The sequence below is a fragment of the Sphaerodactylus townsendi genome, linkage group LG04 (genome assembly GCF_021028975.2).
Source record: "Sphaerodactylus townsendi isolate TG3544 linkage group LG04, MPM_Stown_v2.3, whole genome shotgun sequence".
Classification (NCBI taxonomy): domain Eukaryota; kingdom Metazoa; phylum Chordata; class Lepidosauria; order Squamata; family Sphaerodactylidae; genus Sphaerodactylus; species Sphaerodactylus townsendi.
This window is the reverse complement of record NC_059428.1, coordinates 9,955,587-9,971,485: the sequence shown is the minus strand read 5'-3', so window position 1 is coordinate 9,971,485 and position 15,899 is coordinate 9,955,587. Positions and strand designations below refer to the sequence as shown.

At 49.2% G+C, this 15,899-nt stretch overlaps 1 protein-coding gene across 1 annotated transcript in view; it reads left to right on the top strand.

Annotated features, from left to right (window-relative positions):
• LOC125431251 (teneurin-4-like) overlaps positions 1-5,925 on the top strand; it is a 92,133-nt gene extending 86,208 nt beyond the window's left edge. The window contains exon 6 of the mRNA XM_048494011.1: positions 5,814-5,925. Within this exon, the coding sequence (XP_048349968.1) occupies positions 5,814-5,925 (112 nt within the window). The remainder of the gene's footprint in view (positions 1-5,813) is intronic.
• The last annotated feature ends 9,974 nt before the right edge of the window (positions 5,926-15,899 follow it).

Here is a 15,899-nt window from a genome sequence, read left to right as displayed (position 1 = left end):
TGGGTGACCTTGCACTAGTCACAGTCCTTTGGAGCTCTCTCAACCCCACCTACCTCACAGGGTGTTTGTTGGGGGGGGGGGAAGGGGATCGTAAGCCCCTTTGAGTCTCCTTAAAGGAGAGAAAGGGGGGATATAAATCCAGCTCTTCTTCTTCTAAAGGAGGAAGAATATGCATTTGGTTCACTTAACATGTGCGTAAGCTTGACTCTAGTAGGGCGTCAAGGCCAAGACATTGTGTTTATGTTAATGGACAATCAATTCAGAGCGGGCAAGAGGAAACAATTGGTTATTACGTCTCCTTGGATACGTATTAGGTCTTGTGTTTGACTCTGTTGTGTTGGCCTAGAGCTGCCGTTTGCTCAGGGGCAGTGAGCTGCCCCTAATACCCCACCCTCACCAATCTTAGTGACAGGTGAAAAAAAAAATAGACCGAACGGCATCGATGGCGAAAACTTGGGAAAGAAGCCGAGAATATCCTTGAGAAGGCCACCTCTCCGCATCCTCTAAACCAGGGGTCTTCAAACTATGGCCCTCCAGATGTTCATGGACTACAATTCCCATCAGCCCTGCCACTTGGCCATGCTGGCAGGGGCTGATGGGAATTGTAGTCCATGAACATCTGGAGGGCCATAGTTTGAAGACCCCTGCTCTAAACAGCTATCCTCTATCCACCCCATATTGTGTGTGTGTGTGTGTGTGTGTGTGTGTGTGTGTGTGTGTGTGTGTGTGTGTGTGTTAATGCTCACGTTGTCCTTCGATTAATACATGCAGAGAAAATCAGAGTCATCCTCGGGGGTTTGTCTCTTCCAGCTGTAAAACCAGAAACTCTAATATACCAGACATAAAGCAGTTTCCTGCTTCTAGCCAAAAATACCTCAAACGTTGAACCTCCCAGAGGCTAATTGTTGTTTAGAACAATATGTCTGGAGGCCTGAGGCCCGTCACACAAGCAGGCCGCAAAATGTACGTGTGGAAAACCCCTTTCGTAGACTTAACTTTCCAGTCTCCGAGCTGGTTGGCAAGAAGAGAAGTTGTTTCTTTTACCTCAGAAAAATCTCGGTTTGAGTTGACAGGGCTCTGGAAAGGGGACAACTATCTGAAGCTCACTTGGGCCTTTTTGACATCAGAAAATAAAGATTTTTCTCACTGATTCGAGTCCATCTTTCCCATTCTAATAGCAGGCATTCCTGCAAACTGGAAAATGGGACTAGAAATTTATGGCGTCTTCCTATGGGTTGTGCTCAGCATCAAGAGGCACACTGCCACTGAGCCAGCATGGGGTAATGGTTAAGAACTGGGGACTCTAATCTGGAGAACGGGGTTCGAATCCCTACTCCTTCACATAAAACCTGCTGGTGACCTTGGGCCAGTCACAGTTTTCTCAGAACTCTCTCAGCCCCACCTGCTTCACAAGGTGTCTGTTGTGGGGAGAGGAAGGGAAATAATTTGTAAGCCGCTTTCAGACTCCTTCCAGTTACAAAAAGCAGGGTATCAATCCAAACTGCTTCACCTCTCCTCCTTAAACTTGTCTCATACTTTTTTCTCCTAAATAAATCCAGCTAAAATTGTTGATTGTGGCCATTACTGTGTGTTAGAGCAGTGAATTCTAGTCTCTTACAACAAAATTACATAAGTATGTATGTACAATCAAGTCTCAGTCACCTTATGGCAGTGGTGGCAAACCTTTGGCACTCCAGATGTTATGGACTACAATTCCCACCAGCCCCTGCCAGCATGGCCAATTGGCCATGATGGCAGGGGCTGATGGGAATTGTAGTCCATAACATCTGGAGTGCCAAAGGTTCGCCACCACGGCCTTATGGCCACTTGAGCAAAGCGCTTTCACGGCAAGTGAGAAGGAGAGGTGGATTTGCCATTGCTTTTCTTCAGAGCAGTGGCGTATTTGCCTAGTGACAGGGGATACCCTCTGTCCCTGGGCACCACTGATTTGGGGGGCGATTTTACGTGTGCCCCCACGTGACCAGGAAGATGGCAAAACAGCAGGAAGTCCTGCTGCCTTGTCTTCTGGCACCCCTAGCCCCTCCGTCATCGACATGGGAAGGCCATGGAAACCAAGCCTCGCCCCTCCTGGCTGCTGGCTCCCCCAAGCCCCGCCCCTCTCTCAGCTGCCAGCTTGGAGCCGGCAGCTGGCAGTCCCTTCTCGCCTTCCCTCTGGGCTGCTTATAGACTTAAAGGTCAAAGCCAGCACCTTGAACATGACCCGGAACTTGATGGGCAGTCAATGAAGATGGTACAGGACTGGGGTGATCCGGTCCCAGCTGGATGTCCCTGTAAGGAGTCTGGCTGCCGCGTATTGCACGAGTTTTAATTTCTGTATCACAGTCAAAGGCAGGCCAGCATACAACGAGTTATAATAGTCAAGCCTGGAGGTACCCGTTGCGTAGATGTCTATGACGCAGGGTGGTGGGTGCAACTAGAAAACAGCTGTGACAGGAGGCAGAGTCACACACACACAAGAGGAGCCCAGGTACGAGGAAGAAGAGGATAATTTTAAAAGAACACACTGGGAAAGAGAAGAAGACAAAGAGTTGAAGAGAAGAGCTGGTTTTTGTACCTCACTTTTCTCTTGTAAGGAGCCACAAACCGGTTTACAGTTGCCTTCCCTTCCTCACCCACAACGGACACCTTGCAATGTAGGTGGGGCTGAGTCAGTTCAGAGAGAACCGTGACTAGTCCAACCAGGGGTGGGATCCAAAAATTTTAGTAACAGGTTTCCATGGTGGTGGGATTCAAACTCTGGCGTAGCACAAATGGGGCTGGGCGGGGCACGACGGGCGAGTGGCCGCGGAACATTCTCAAAGGGGCAGGGAACGCATTCCTGGGCAGCAGCTGCGCACTGGATCGCTTAGGCGGGAAAGCGACCGCGAGAGATGCGCGAGGTGCAGGCTGCCATGCACGCCGGTGCACCTCCTGCTAGACTTCTTCAATTTCTGTGCGCTACTGCTGAGAGGAGGGGCGTAACTAAGGCAAAAATCACATGGCAAAATCACCAATTAGTAACCCCCTCGGCACACACAAATAATTAGTAACCTACTCTCGCAAACCTGTGAGAACCTGCTGGATCCCACCTCTGAGTCCAACCCAGCAGGCTTCATGCACAGGAGTGGGCCTGAGGGGTGGCAGAAAACGGAGAGTCCGCACCGGGTACAGTTTGGCCCAGCTACACCTCTGTTATAAACAGAGGAGAACTGAGTAAAATCTCAGCCCTTGGGGAGTTGGGAAAAAGATGGAGCCAAGCTTCCAGGCAGCATCAATTGGCATATTTGGGCCAGCTGCCAGAGCCTTGCTGGGTTTTTTGCCTGCGTGTCCCAAGAACTGTACCTTAAAGGTTGCAAAACCAAAGGAGCCACCATTCGCAGGACGCGTCTGCTCCAGCCAGCCCTCTGACATGTGTGATAAATGACCGACATTAGAAAGTACGAGAAAGGGATCAGGCCGAGCAAGAATTTTGAGAATATGTACACGTAATTCCTGAGAAATGATAATTTGCTGGCCTTTCCTTACCTTCATCAATCAGCATTACTGTGTCTTGCCACATTATCTGCGGGGAGGGAGCGGGAGGGGCATTTCTGTCATTCAGACACTTGTGTAATACAACCAGGCACTGATTTGTTAAGGATGCTGGAAAGAGACAAAAGTAATCAGTGCTGCTTGCTTCCCGAAAAACAAACCTCAACAACTCAAAAACTGAACAACTAAAAAAAACCCCAACAGATCAGTTTACTGTTTTGCAACTTTTTTTCGTCTATACCTGTTCTGTAGATCTATTTATTTATTATTTATTTTATTGGACTTTTATACCGCCCATCCCCGAAGGGCTCTGCAGGGTTCCCCAATGAGGTGTCCCCATGGGTTGTCACATAAATTCAGTCAGTGTCTGGCTGGCTACCTAAAGCATAAGGAATGCCTACAACCATTGTGAATGCAAATGGGTTCAAAATGCTGCATGCTTTAAATTATGACTAAATCGTTCATGCGAGTGTGTGGGGTGCTCGGTTTGGAGGGGGATCTTTGAGGGTAGGTTGAAGTTGGTTTTTGAATACATTATTTGCAAGGGTCGAGAGAGCTATTCCTAAATGATCCTCTTCTCCATAACTCATGTGCTTCTGCTGCTGCTGTCCAGATCTTTTCCCAACGCAATCACCTGACAGGTGGTTCTTTTAGAGATCATATTACCCTGTGCTTATCCGTCTGCACTGGCTCCCAGTGGAATTCCGGATTGTCTTCAACGTGTTGGTGTTAACCTTTAAGGCCCTTAGCGGCTTGGGGCCTTCATACCTGTGAGACCGTCTAACCCCATATGTCCCGAATAGGCCTCTGCGTTCGGCGGAGGCCAATTTGCTGGTAGTCCCCTGCCCCTTGTCGATGCGGCTGGCCTCTACCCGGGCCAGGGCCTTTACAGCCCTGGCCCCGTCCTGGTGGAATGCTTTACCATCTGCTGCCCGGGCCCTGCAGGACCTTGGCAAGTTCCACAGGGCCTGTAAGACCGAGTTATTCCACCGGGCCTTTGGGGATGCCAGCCGCAGACTACCTGCCCCCTCTGAAGCCCCCACGACAGTTTTGCCATCTTCAGCATTGCCTGATTGCTGATTCCATCCATCTTTGGGCAATGCTGGCCCTCCTGGCCTTTGGGTTGGGCGCCATCTATGCATGCATCTGTGCATGTATTTTTATCTGTAATTTTTGGAATTGCTGCTATAATGTATTTTAATGAATTTTAATGTTTTATCGCTATATTGTATTTATGAGACCTTATATTGTATCTGTTTTATGTCTCATTGTACACCGCCCAGAGCCCTTCGGGGGTTGGGTGGTTTATCAAGCCTAATAAATAACAACAACAACAACAACAATAATAATAATAAACCTTCAAATCCCTTCGAATCTACGCCAAATGTAGACAAGCAACAACACTTTCAACGTTGTTTAAAGGAAGCCCATGAGGCCCCCTTTAACACCCCCCCCCCACGAGTCCATTTGAATGCCCGAATCGTGATTCGGATTTGGGCATTCAAATGGATTTGGATTCAGTTCGTATTTGGGTAGCTTGAATTCAGCCTGAATACAAGCCGAATCGGGTCAGATTTGGCTGTTTGGGCAATTCGGCCGTGCCGAATTGCTAAGTCTAATCACAGTTTATATTGTGCTTGGTCAGGGCAAATATCAGTATTTCCCCGAGATGGACATTCTACTAGTCCTAGTCTACAAAAGCTATCTAGCTATGTGTTCACCGGATCTTTGTTACCTCTCTTCACTGTTTGGCAACAGAAACGTGTACCGTATGTTTAATTAAGTATTCCATGACAGCTATGGCGCAACCATGTTGCATATATCATTTTTTATCCCATGCGTTGCCTATGCTAACATCATTGGTAATTATTAGAGACAGCCTGATATCTCTTTTTCAATTCCCTTTTTAAATGCATGCTGTCATTTTGAACTGCTTCAGTCCAACCTCTTTCATTGCTAATACTGATTTGTTTGTTTCTTTTCCCCCGTTTTTATGCCATTGAGCCGTATAATTTACGTGCATTGTTGATTTATTGATGCACAAATAACAGTGAAGAATGCATACAGTTAAAGTTCAGTGGGAGGAAAGAGTAAATAGGTCCACAGTAAACACTCATGGATTTGATTTGTGCATGGAAGAAACAAGATTGAAAAGGGGAGATTCAAACAGGGGGCTATTCAATCCCAGGCTGTGAGTTCCCAAATTTGATATTATCGTTAATATTTACTGTACATCTCTGGTGTTGGCAGACTGTCTTAATGTCATTCTCTTCCTCCTGGAGATCTGGAGTCCCCAAACATGCTGAGTTTGTGGGCACTTTCAAGTGGGTACTGGATGCCACCATTGGATGGGCACCATATAAGACGAAACTTCCCACAAAACAGCTGCCGTGAAGCAATTCACAGAATGCTGGGCGATTCCAACCCTGTCGTTGTACTGTCATGGAGGCAACTTTTTTTGGATATTCACCGTAGGCATGAATACCCCCTGGAGTTTTCTGAATTGACATATATTTTAATTATTTGTTTGTTTGTTTATTTGATTTTAAACCGCCCACCCCCAAAGGGCTCTGGGCATTGTACAACAGGATAAAAACAACAGGCCAGGAACAACATTACACACAATAAATAAAGTCAAAAACAATTCACAGATTCTATAAAAACACAGCAGCATTAATATAGTACGATAACGTACAACAATATTGCAAAAAGTGTGGCGCTCGATTCCAAGGCCGGGAGGGGACAGCAGTGCTAAATCGATGTTATATCGGGCGTGCCAGTGATAGAATAGCACGCAACACAGGGGCATCCTGGAGGGGGAATCCGTGGCCGGCCTCACCCAAGGCCCAGTGGAACAATACCATTTTACAGGCCCTGTGAAATTCACCGAGATCCTGCAGGGCCCGCACCTCTGATGGAAGAGTATTCCACCAGGCAGGGGCCAGGGCCATAAAAGCCCTGTCCTGGGTAGAGGCCAGCCGCATCATGGAGGGGCCAGGGACCACCAGTAAATTGGCCTCTGCCGATTTAACTTATAATCCACCATTGAGACCAAAGAGGTTATCATTTTCCCAGGTCCTTTCTGGAACTGTTGGCTCTGTGCCATAGCACACAAAACCTGGAGCAAGAGAAGCTACTACAGTGTCATGTTGTGAGTAAAGCAGGAGAGACCTGGATTCAAATGTCCATTCACCCATGGAATCTTCTGAGCGACTGTAGTCCACTTATGTATCCTACGGGAGAAAACGGGGGGGGAACGTATGCTGCTCTCAGCTTTTTAAAAGACGGACATTTTTAAAAATTCACAGAAAAATCCATTCATCTGCACTAAACGATTTCTCGCTTTGAAACCATTCTGTATTTTTTTAAATGTTCAGGAATCCCTTCATTTCAATAGCAAACCGTTACTCTCGCAAAACGTTCTCGTACCAGGCAGGACATGCCCATTTCATGCCATCGACCACTTTCACCTGCAGAAATGATAACAGTATAAGAACATAAGAACAAGACTGCTGGATCAGACCAGAGTCCATCTAGTCCAGCACTCTGCTACTCACAGTGGCCCACCAGGTGCCTATTTGATCCATTATTTGAAACCGGTGCCTATTTTTCTAATAATATCCTTGTAATGTAGAACTACCCACTCGCACCCCTGTTTTAATTCTTGCCCCGCCCCATTTCCCTGATAATTAGCAGGCTACTTTTTATTCTTCCTGGAATCCGAGAGTGCTTTTCTCGGTGTCTGGAAAGCAGTGAGGCATGGAAGCTATAAAATATGTAACTCTGAACATGCAGTCGCATTACCGCAGCCTCTAATAGGGTTTGGTATGTCAGGCAGACATTGCCTTGGCCTCTAGCCCAAAAGAGAGAGACACCCCCCCCGCCCCCACCCCCAGTCATTACAGCCAATTCTACCCTGGTAGATAAATAAAGGGAGAATTACTGTCGCAGTCCCGGCACCGGTCACCTACCGAATGGGAGAGTGGATAATTAATTCAGAACGGGGGATGGAAAAGAAGGCTCTATTGGGAGTATTGCCAATTTGTCCATCCCTTTAATATATGTAATTGCATTTTGTCGGTATTAAAAGCAGCCTGCACAGGTAATGGCATGGCAACCTGAGGCAGCTTTAAAAAGATCTCTCTGCTGTGGGAGGCCTTGGATGCAAACCAGTCTAGGTAGACAGTATTGTCGAAGGCTTTTACGGCCGGACTCAAATGGTTGTGGTGGGCTTTCCGGGCTGTGTGGCCGTGGTCTGGTAGATCTTGTCCCTGACGTTTCGCCTGCATCTGTGATGGGCATCTTCAGAGGTGTATCACAGAGGCCCTTTCCGCACACACAGAATAATGCATTTTCAAACCACTTTCACAACTGTTTGCAAGTGGATTTTGCCTACATTTACCCAGATAGTATCTTGAAGTTCCTAATCTCCCTTTCTGTTTGAGATAGGTACTGCTTGTGAAAAAGAAAGTGGTATATTCAGAGGCGGAGCGCTCATGGGGATATGCGGGGGCACATGTCCCCGGGCGCATGCCAGCTGGTAATGTGGGGGACGGAGTATCACTCCCCACACCCTTCCCTTGGGCTCGCCCCACCAGGCTGTTTCTTCTGCTGGTGGAGGCTCTGCAGGCCGAAGGAGCAGTCTGGCTGGGCCGCCGCCAGGCACCCCTCGGCCCCGCCCCAATAGGCTGCTCCTTTAGCCGGCGGAGGATCCACTGGCTGAAAGAGCAGCCTGGTGGGGCCGGGCCAAGGGGCAGGCCATGGCAGGCTCCTGCTGGCTAAGGTAGAAATCGATTTATGGCTACCAATCTTGATCCTCTTTGATCTGAGATTGCAAATGCCTTAGCAGACCAGGTGCTCAGGAGCAGCAGCAGCAGAAGGCCACTGCTTTCACATCCTGCACGTGAGCTCCCAAAGGCACCTGGTGGGCCACTGCGAGTAGCAGAGAGCTGGACTAGATGGACTCTGGTCTGATCCAGCTGGCTTGTTCTTATGTTCTTATGTAAGTGAGGGGGGGCTGAGAAGGTGTTGCCCCGGGTGCCATTTCCCCTCTCTACGCCTCTGGGTATATTTCGTTGATTCCCCCCACACACACACACACAGACCCTCACGCAGTACCACTGCTATGACCCCCGTGGGGTTCCTGGGGGTCCAATTAGGATTGCCAATCTCCAGGTAGGGTCTGGAAATCTCTCAGAATTCCAACTGATCTCCAGATGACATTGACAAGTTCCCCTGGAGAAAAATGGCTGCTTTGGGGAGGGGACTCTATGGTATTATACCCCACCAAGATCCCTGGCTACGCCAAACCCCAACTACCATAGGGACTATCCACAAATCTCCAGTAAATCCGCAACCTAGAAGAAGAAGAAGAAGAAGAAGAAGAGGAGGAGGAGGAGGAGGAGGAGGAGGAGGAGTTTGGATTTATATCCCCCCTTTCTCTCCTGCAGGAGACTCAAAGCGGCTGACAATCTCCTTGCCCTTCCCCCCTCACAACAAACACCCTGTGAGGTGGGTGGGGCTGAGAGAGCGCCGAGAAGCTGTGACTAGCCCAAGGTCACCCAGCTGGCATGTGTGGGAGTGTACAGGCTAATCTGAATTCCCCAGGTAAGCCTCCACAGCTCAAGCGACAGAGCTGGGAATCAAACCCGGTTCCTCCAGATTAGATACACGAGCTCTTAACCTCCTCCGCCACTGCTGCTCCTAGAGGTTGGCAAGTGTTGGAATACCACACTGCTGCTGCTGCTGCTGCTGCTGGGCCTTGTCTAAGAACAGTAACCTTTACAGAACTTTTCTAATCATCTGAAAAGGCTCTGAGTATTCTTAGCACTGCCTCAGCGCGGACATTTGGAACCATTAATTTTCCTCTTTGTCTGGACCTGAGGAGCGTTAGAGACGTTGCTGCACAGGCTAAAATTAACCTTTTTTATTTTTAAAAGATTGAGGAGTTGTTGCCGTTTCCTCCCCCCTTCCCCCCTCGATATCCTGCCGCTGTTTCTAACCTGTCGCCGTGAAAAATGAATCCAGCTAAGTTAAGTCAGCTCCTCTGTAATTACATCCCATTTTAATATGACACCTATTACGTCGGGTTGGAATAAGAAACAATAGGCTCCAATGAACTGTGCTATTTTGTCATTCTGCAAAGCCCCGCCAGCACAACAGTACCTTGTCTTTATGCAAACTTGTGCTATGAAATCCTCGGGGGCGATCTTTATTCCCTCCTTGGAAAAAAAAACCCCACGTTTAATAAGCCTAAAGTATTGAGGGGTTTCTCCTTCTATGAAAAGCAATCTGTAAACATGAATAGCATGAGCCATCGATTAAAAAACAGGAAGCAACGGGCATCACAAATCCTTTGCCAATTAGCTCTTTGAAGACGAGGTATAACACAACTTTCGTTTCAAGGTCTGGATGGACATGGATCTATTCGCTGGACACAAGGTCCTTATGAGAAGCTGGCTGATGATCAGAGCTTTGACTCTTGGGCCCCTTCCGCATTGTCGGAGTCGACCTTAGATTGACTTGAGTCCGACCCAAGTCCAGCTACAGATCGTAGGCTGTCGGACCTCAGATGTCTGACTTTGACTCCACCTCCCTCTCACATTGAATTTCTCGACTCTACTGGGGAGTTGAGTTGACTGGCGGACTCAGGTTGCGCTCGAGCTGAAGCCGATGGAGTGCGGAATCTCCGTCACTCGACTCTGCCATGTAGCCAATCACAGCTAAGTATTTCGCCCATGCACAGAAGGGGGGAGACTTCGTGGGCGGGCGTTGAAAAGCTTCAGGGGCATGCGCATGAACCTTGTGGGGGACTCAGGAAACCAATCGAACGCGAGCGCTTGGCTGAGGGAGGTGGTCAGCCGCCCTCTGAGCTTTCGGCTTCAGGAGAGCACGAGAGTCGGCTGCTGTAAAGCGGAGGAATGGGAGTGAGGGACCTTAAGGTTGGGAGGAGTGACAACTCCGCCCGACGTAATTTTAGCCTAACCCTGAGTCGTGTCATGTGTCCGGGAGGGGCCATTAAGAAGAAAAAGAAGAGGAGGATGAGGAATAGTTTGGTTTTATATCCCCCCTTTTTTCCTGCAAGGAAACTCAAAGGGGTTTACAATCTCCTTTCCCTTCCTCCCCCCTCCCCACAACAAACACCCTGTGAGGTGGGTGGGGTTGAGAAAGCTCCGAAGAACTGTGATTAGCCCAAGGTCGCTCAGCTGGCATGTGCCGGAGTGCACAAACTAATCTAGTTCACCAGGTAAGCCTCCACAGCTCAAGTGGCAGAGCGGGGAATCAAACCCGGTTCTCCAGATTAGAGTGCACCTGCTCTTAACCACTACGCCATGCTGTCTTGAAAGGTCATACCTCAAAAATCTTCTTGGTTTCTAAGCAGTTCTGGATTCAAAGTTGCCAGTTCTACTGGGGACCAACCTGGCTGCCTTCTGAAACTATCCAAAAGAACTATGCCTCTGGAACTAACCAAAATATAACCCACCACCATACAATCACTCCACATGCTGCCACAGAGAGAAAATCATCTTACAGTGACATGCCTCTGAAGAGGCCAGCCTTAGATGTGGGCGAAAGGTTACAAGCAAAAATTACCAGGCCGCAGCTCAGCCTGTGCAAGACTGGACACGCTCAGACAAAGAAGAAGAGTTTGGATTTATATCCCCCCTTTCTCTCCTGCAGGAGACTCAAAGGGGCTTACAATCTCCTTGCCCTTCCCCCCTCACAACAAACACCCTGTGAGGTGGGTGGGGCTGAGAGAGCTCTGAGAAGCTGTGACTAGCCCAAGGTCACCCAGCTGGCGTGTGTGGGAGTGTACAGGCTAATCTGAATTCCCCAGATAAGCCTTCACAGTGCAGGCGGCAGAGCTGGGAATCAAACCCGGTTCCTCCAGATTAGAGACACGAGCTCTTAACCTCCTACGCCACTGCTAACTTGAACAGAAAAACTTTATTGAATTGCGTCGCCCTAGATACAGGATTCTGGAACTGAGGATCTCCCCTCAGTTCCAGCATTTAAGTCTGATTCGAACCATTGTGCCACCCAATCGCTGCAGTCCCTTCCCCCGTCCTGGGTTCCCATTCGCGGCGGTTTCTCGCTTCGGCGGCCACTTGTGGGAACTGGTGCACGTTGGGACTTGTAGTCCTGACAGCCTAGAAGATCCACGACAGCCAGTATCCAAAAGGACTTTGTATGAGACATTTCCTCAGAGTTCTATGCCTCCCAGTCACCTGTACTGGATTCTGCTTGTAACCACTACAGCGGATTCAGCCCTCTGCCAACTTCTCCACCTTGTTTTTGCAGCCTGCCTTGGCCAGTAGGAAACCGGCCGGTGGGAAATGTATGTAACGTTAAGTCACTTAATTTTCACAGCAGAGCAGATAGCTCTCCAGAGCCATTTCTGACTGCCAAAATGGGGGGGGGGGGCGGGGGATGACGCTACTACCGATGCTCCAAAGTTGCAATTAGAATTGGGCCACGTGTACCTGGGAGGCACAAAACTCCCGCCACGTGGCCACGGGAATTAACTCGGCCACGGGGATTAACCTCCGCTGTAGTGGGATAAATATGTATCTTACCCAGACAATGAAACAGAAACTGCGATTGTTTAGGTATTCCATAGTCTGCTGTTAGAGTACTCAAGGCAATGGGTGATAGATGGAGTTCTGGATTCATTAATGTTGTACAATTGCTGGAACTCTCCTAGGCAAACACGGAAGTTTTTTCCATGCCTTATAATGGAAGAATCACCATTCATGGGAAAGGGCAGATGCAGAGCCCCCGCCCCTCTCCCCATAGACATAAAACACAAGAGTCTGCATTTATGTATTGTTGAAGGGTTTCACAGCTGGAATCAGCTGGCTGTTGTGGGGTTTCTGGGCTGTGTGATGCAGGCAAAATGTCAGGAGCTGAAACCACCAGACCACAGCCACAGCGGCGGGAGCACCCGCAACATTTGTGCCTGTCCTTTAGCTCCGGCTGGTGAAGTGCTTATTTCTGCATGAATGCCGCAAACTCTGAGCTTTGGACTTTGGTTTCTCACACACACACACACACACACACACACACACACACACACACACACACACACACACACACACACACACACACACACACACACACACACCCTGAGGGGTATTTTCAAAATTGTGAGCATCTAGCCCATAGGTGTCAAACTCGTGGCCCTCCAGATGTTTTGGACTACAGTTCCCATCATCCCCTAGGTGTTCTGTCCGTAGTCACCGGACGCACTCAAAGAGGTAAGGCACCCAGGTCTACTTCCCAGCGCAAGCAGGATCTGGGGAATTTTGCTCCTCCTCCTAAGGACATGCTGGACTCCCCCTCCCCAATTGTTTGGCCCCAGGTACCCCAGCCTCTCCCCCCACCACCAAATTGGGCAATTCAGGCTGTAGGATCGCCAGGTCAGCAAAGTGTTGACCAAGCAGTTCCGGCTCCGGCTCCTTCTCCCTCCGCTCCCGTTTTAAGTTCCCCAGTCTCCCCGGTGGCTGGTGGAACGGAGGTTTCTCAGTCTTTCCAGAACTTGGTGACCCAGGTGGCCCAGCGATTGAGCTCCACTCTCCTGGGCTCCCCGACCTTGTCGCGGGCATTTTCTCACGCCCCCTACCACTGGATCCTCACCAGGACCAGCTGATTGGCAGGGGATGATGGGAACTGTAGTCCAAAACCTCTGGAGGGCTGCGAGTTTGACACCTGTGCTCTAGCCCATATGGCTGGGGAGAGTGATCTAAGATAGTTCCAAGGTGTTTCTGTGGTTCATCTCAAATCCAGAAGATCCCGCACAATTTGGGCTTTCCAGACATACCCCCGTAGGATACGTGGTACAAAGCAGGGGCGTATGACTCCACCCCCAAATGCAGCCATTGTCGATTGTATCATTTACAGTCCTCCGTTATTTTATTTACAATAAACTGTACAGTTTTTTATTTATCTTATTTACAGTTTTTTTTTAATTTTATTTACAATGAAATAAATTCACAGTCCTCCTGTTTCACTGGGACGCAAGGCAAGTTGCACAAAGTGAATCAGTACACTCAAAAGAATGGGACATTCAGTCAACAGTGAAATAGGATTAGGCCTGCAGAGCCAACCACAAATCTAAATAACAAAACTGGGCAAAACAGAAGTGTCAACATAACACATCAAATGACGCAGAATCACATAGCGGGAACCGACTTTACTGCAAACTTGTGCAGTACTGCACCATTGCCCGTGTAGAAAAGCCCTCTTGAATACTCCAGTTTTTCAGAAAGCCAGGGGAACGAGAGTCTTCCTAACCTCCAGTCCACAAGTATGGAGCCACAACAGAGAAGGCATATGTACGGGCAGAGGTGGGATCCAGCAGGTTCTCACAGGTTCCCGAGAGTAGGTTACTAATTATTTGTGTGTGCTGAGAGGGGGTTACTAATGGGTGATTTTGCCACGTGATTTTTGCCTTAGTTACGCCCCTCCTCTCAGCAGTAGCGCGCAGAACTTGAAGCAGTCTAGCAGGAGGTGCACCGGCAGCAGGTGGCAGCCCTCTGCTTTTACGTGGCAATCCCGCTTCCCCCCCCCCAAGGACCGGCGCAGCAGCTGCGTCCTTGCCACAGCCCTGCCCAGGAATGCCCTGCCCCCGGAATGCACGGCCACACCCCTCATCGAATTGCAATTCCTGTCTCAAATTGCGCCCCATTACGGCTGGCTATGCCACTAAGGTTTGAATCCCACCACCATGGGAACCTGTTACTACAATTTTTGGATCCCACCACCAATGTGTACAGGGCATTTGATGAGTTAAGTCACCATTTTACAAGTGTCATTCCCAGCACCCGCAGAAGAGGCCCTCCTTCTCAGGAGCCAGTCGTGTTGTGATGGAGTGTACGAGAGGAGACATGGGGGTATTGTGGGGTTTCCGGGTTTTGTGATGAGAAATGTTCACTGAGGAGACATTCTCACAGGTATGGGGGTCCAAGACCATGAAGCGCTTTGTCTATAATAGCCAATGCTTTAAATTGAGCCCGCTAATTCACGGGCAGCGAGTAAAGTGAACGTAGAGTGAAAGTAACGTGCATGCTCCTTCTCTGTGTGTAAAGTGTCATGGCGGCCCAGTAGGGTTTTCAAGGCACAAGATTAACAGAGGTGGTTTGCCGTTCCTTTCTCTTCAAGGCGCCCCTGGACTTCCTTGGTAGTCTCCCATCTAGCTTTAAAAGGGGCTTGGACAGATTTATGGAGGAGAAGTCGATCTATGGCTACCAATCTTGATCCTCCTTGATCTCAGATTGCAAATGCCTTAGCAGACCAGGTGCTCAGGAGCAGCAGCCGCAGAAGGCCATTGCTTTCACCTCCTGCATGTGAGATCCCAAAGGCACCTGGTGGGCCACTGCGAGTAGCAGAGAGCTGGACTAGATGGACTCTGGTCTGATCCAGCTGGCTTGTTCTTATGTTCTTATGTTCTTAAGTACTAACTACGGCCAGCCCTGCTTACTTTCCAAGATCTTACTTTCCAAAATATTTGAAGGGATGCCATGTTGAAGAGGGAGCAAGCTTGTTTTCTGCTGCCTCAGAGACCAGGACACGGAGTCATGGGTTCAAGGTGCAGGAAAAGAGATCCCACCTAAACATTAGGAAGAACTTCCTGACAGCAAGGGCTGTTCGACAGTTGTCTCACCAGGGACTCAACCTCAGAGCCAAACTGCTCAGTCTGGGCAGGCATGGGACAAACGCCATTTCAGTCAATAACCGAATAGTTTAAACTGTGCCGCAATGCACCTGTACCGTGAGATCATGTCCACGCACCTTTTCAAGTGCAAAATAATCTTGCGGGGAAGGTGTCTTTATGCCAGTTTTTAGACTGCTAAATTCTTATCTGAACTGGCATCAGTGGCCACGGGTTGGTGGAATTCACTACCGTGGAGAGTGGTGGAGTCTCTTTCTTTGGAGGTTTTTAAAGAGAGGCTGGATGGCCATCTGACAGGAGTGCTTTGACTGTGTGTTTCTGCATGGGCAGCAGTGGCGTAGTGGTTAAGAGCAGGTGTACTCTAATCTGGAGGAACCAGGTTTGATTCCCCGCTCTGCCGCCTGAGCTGTGGAGGCTTATCTGGGGAATTCAGATTAGCCTGTGCACTCCCATACACGCCAGCTGGGTGACTTTGGGCTAGTTGCAGCTTCTCGGAGCTCTCTCAGCCCCACCTACCTCACAGGGTGTTTGTTGTGAGGGGGGAAGGGCAAGGAGATTGTCAGCCCCTTTGAGTCTCCCTTGGCAGGGAGAGGAAGGCAGAGGATATAAATCTGCAAACCTCCTCCTCCTCCTCCTCCTCTTCCTCCTCCTCCTCCTCCTCCTCCTCCTCCTCTTCTTCTTCTTCTTCTTCTTCTTC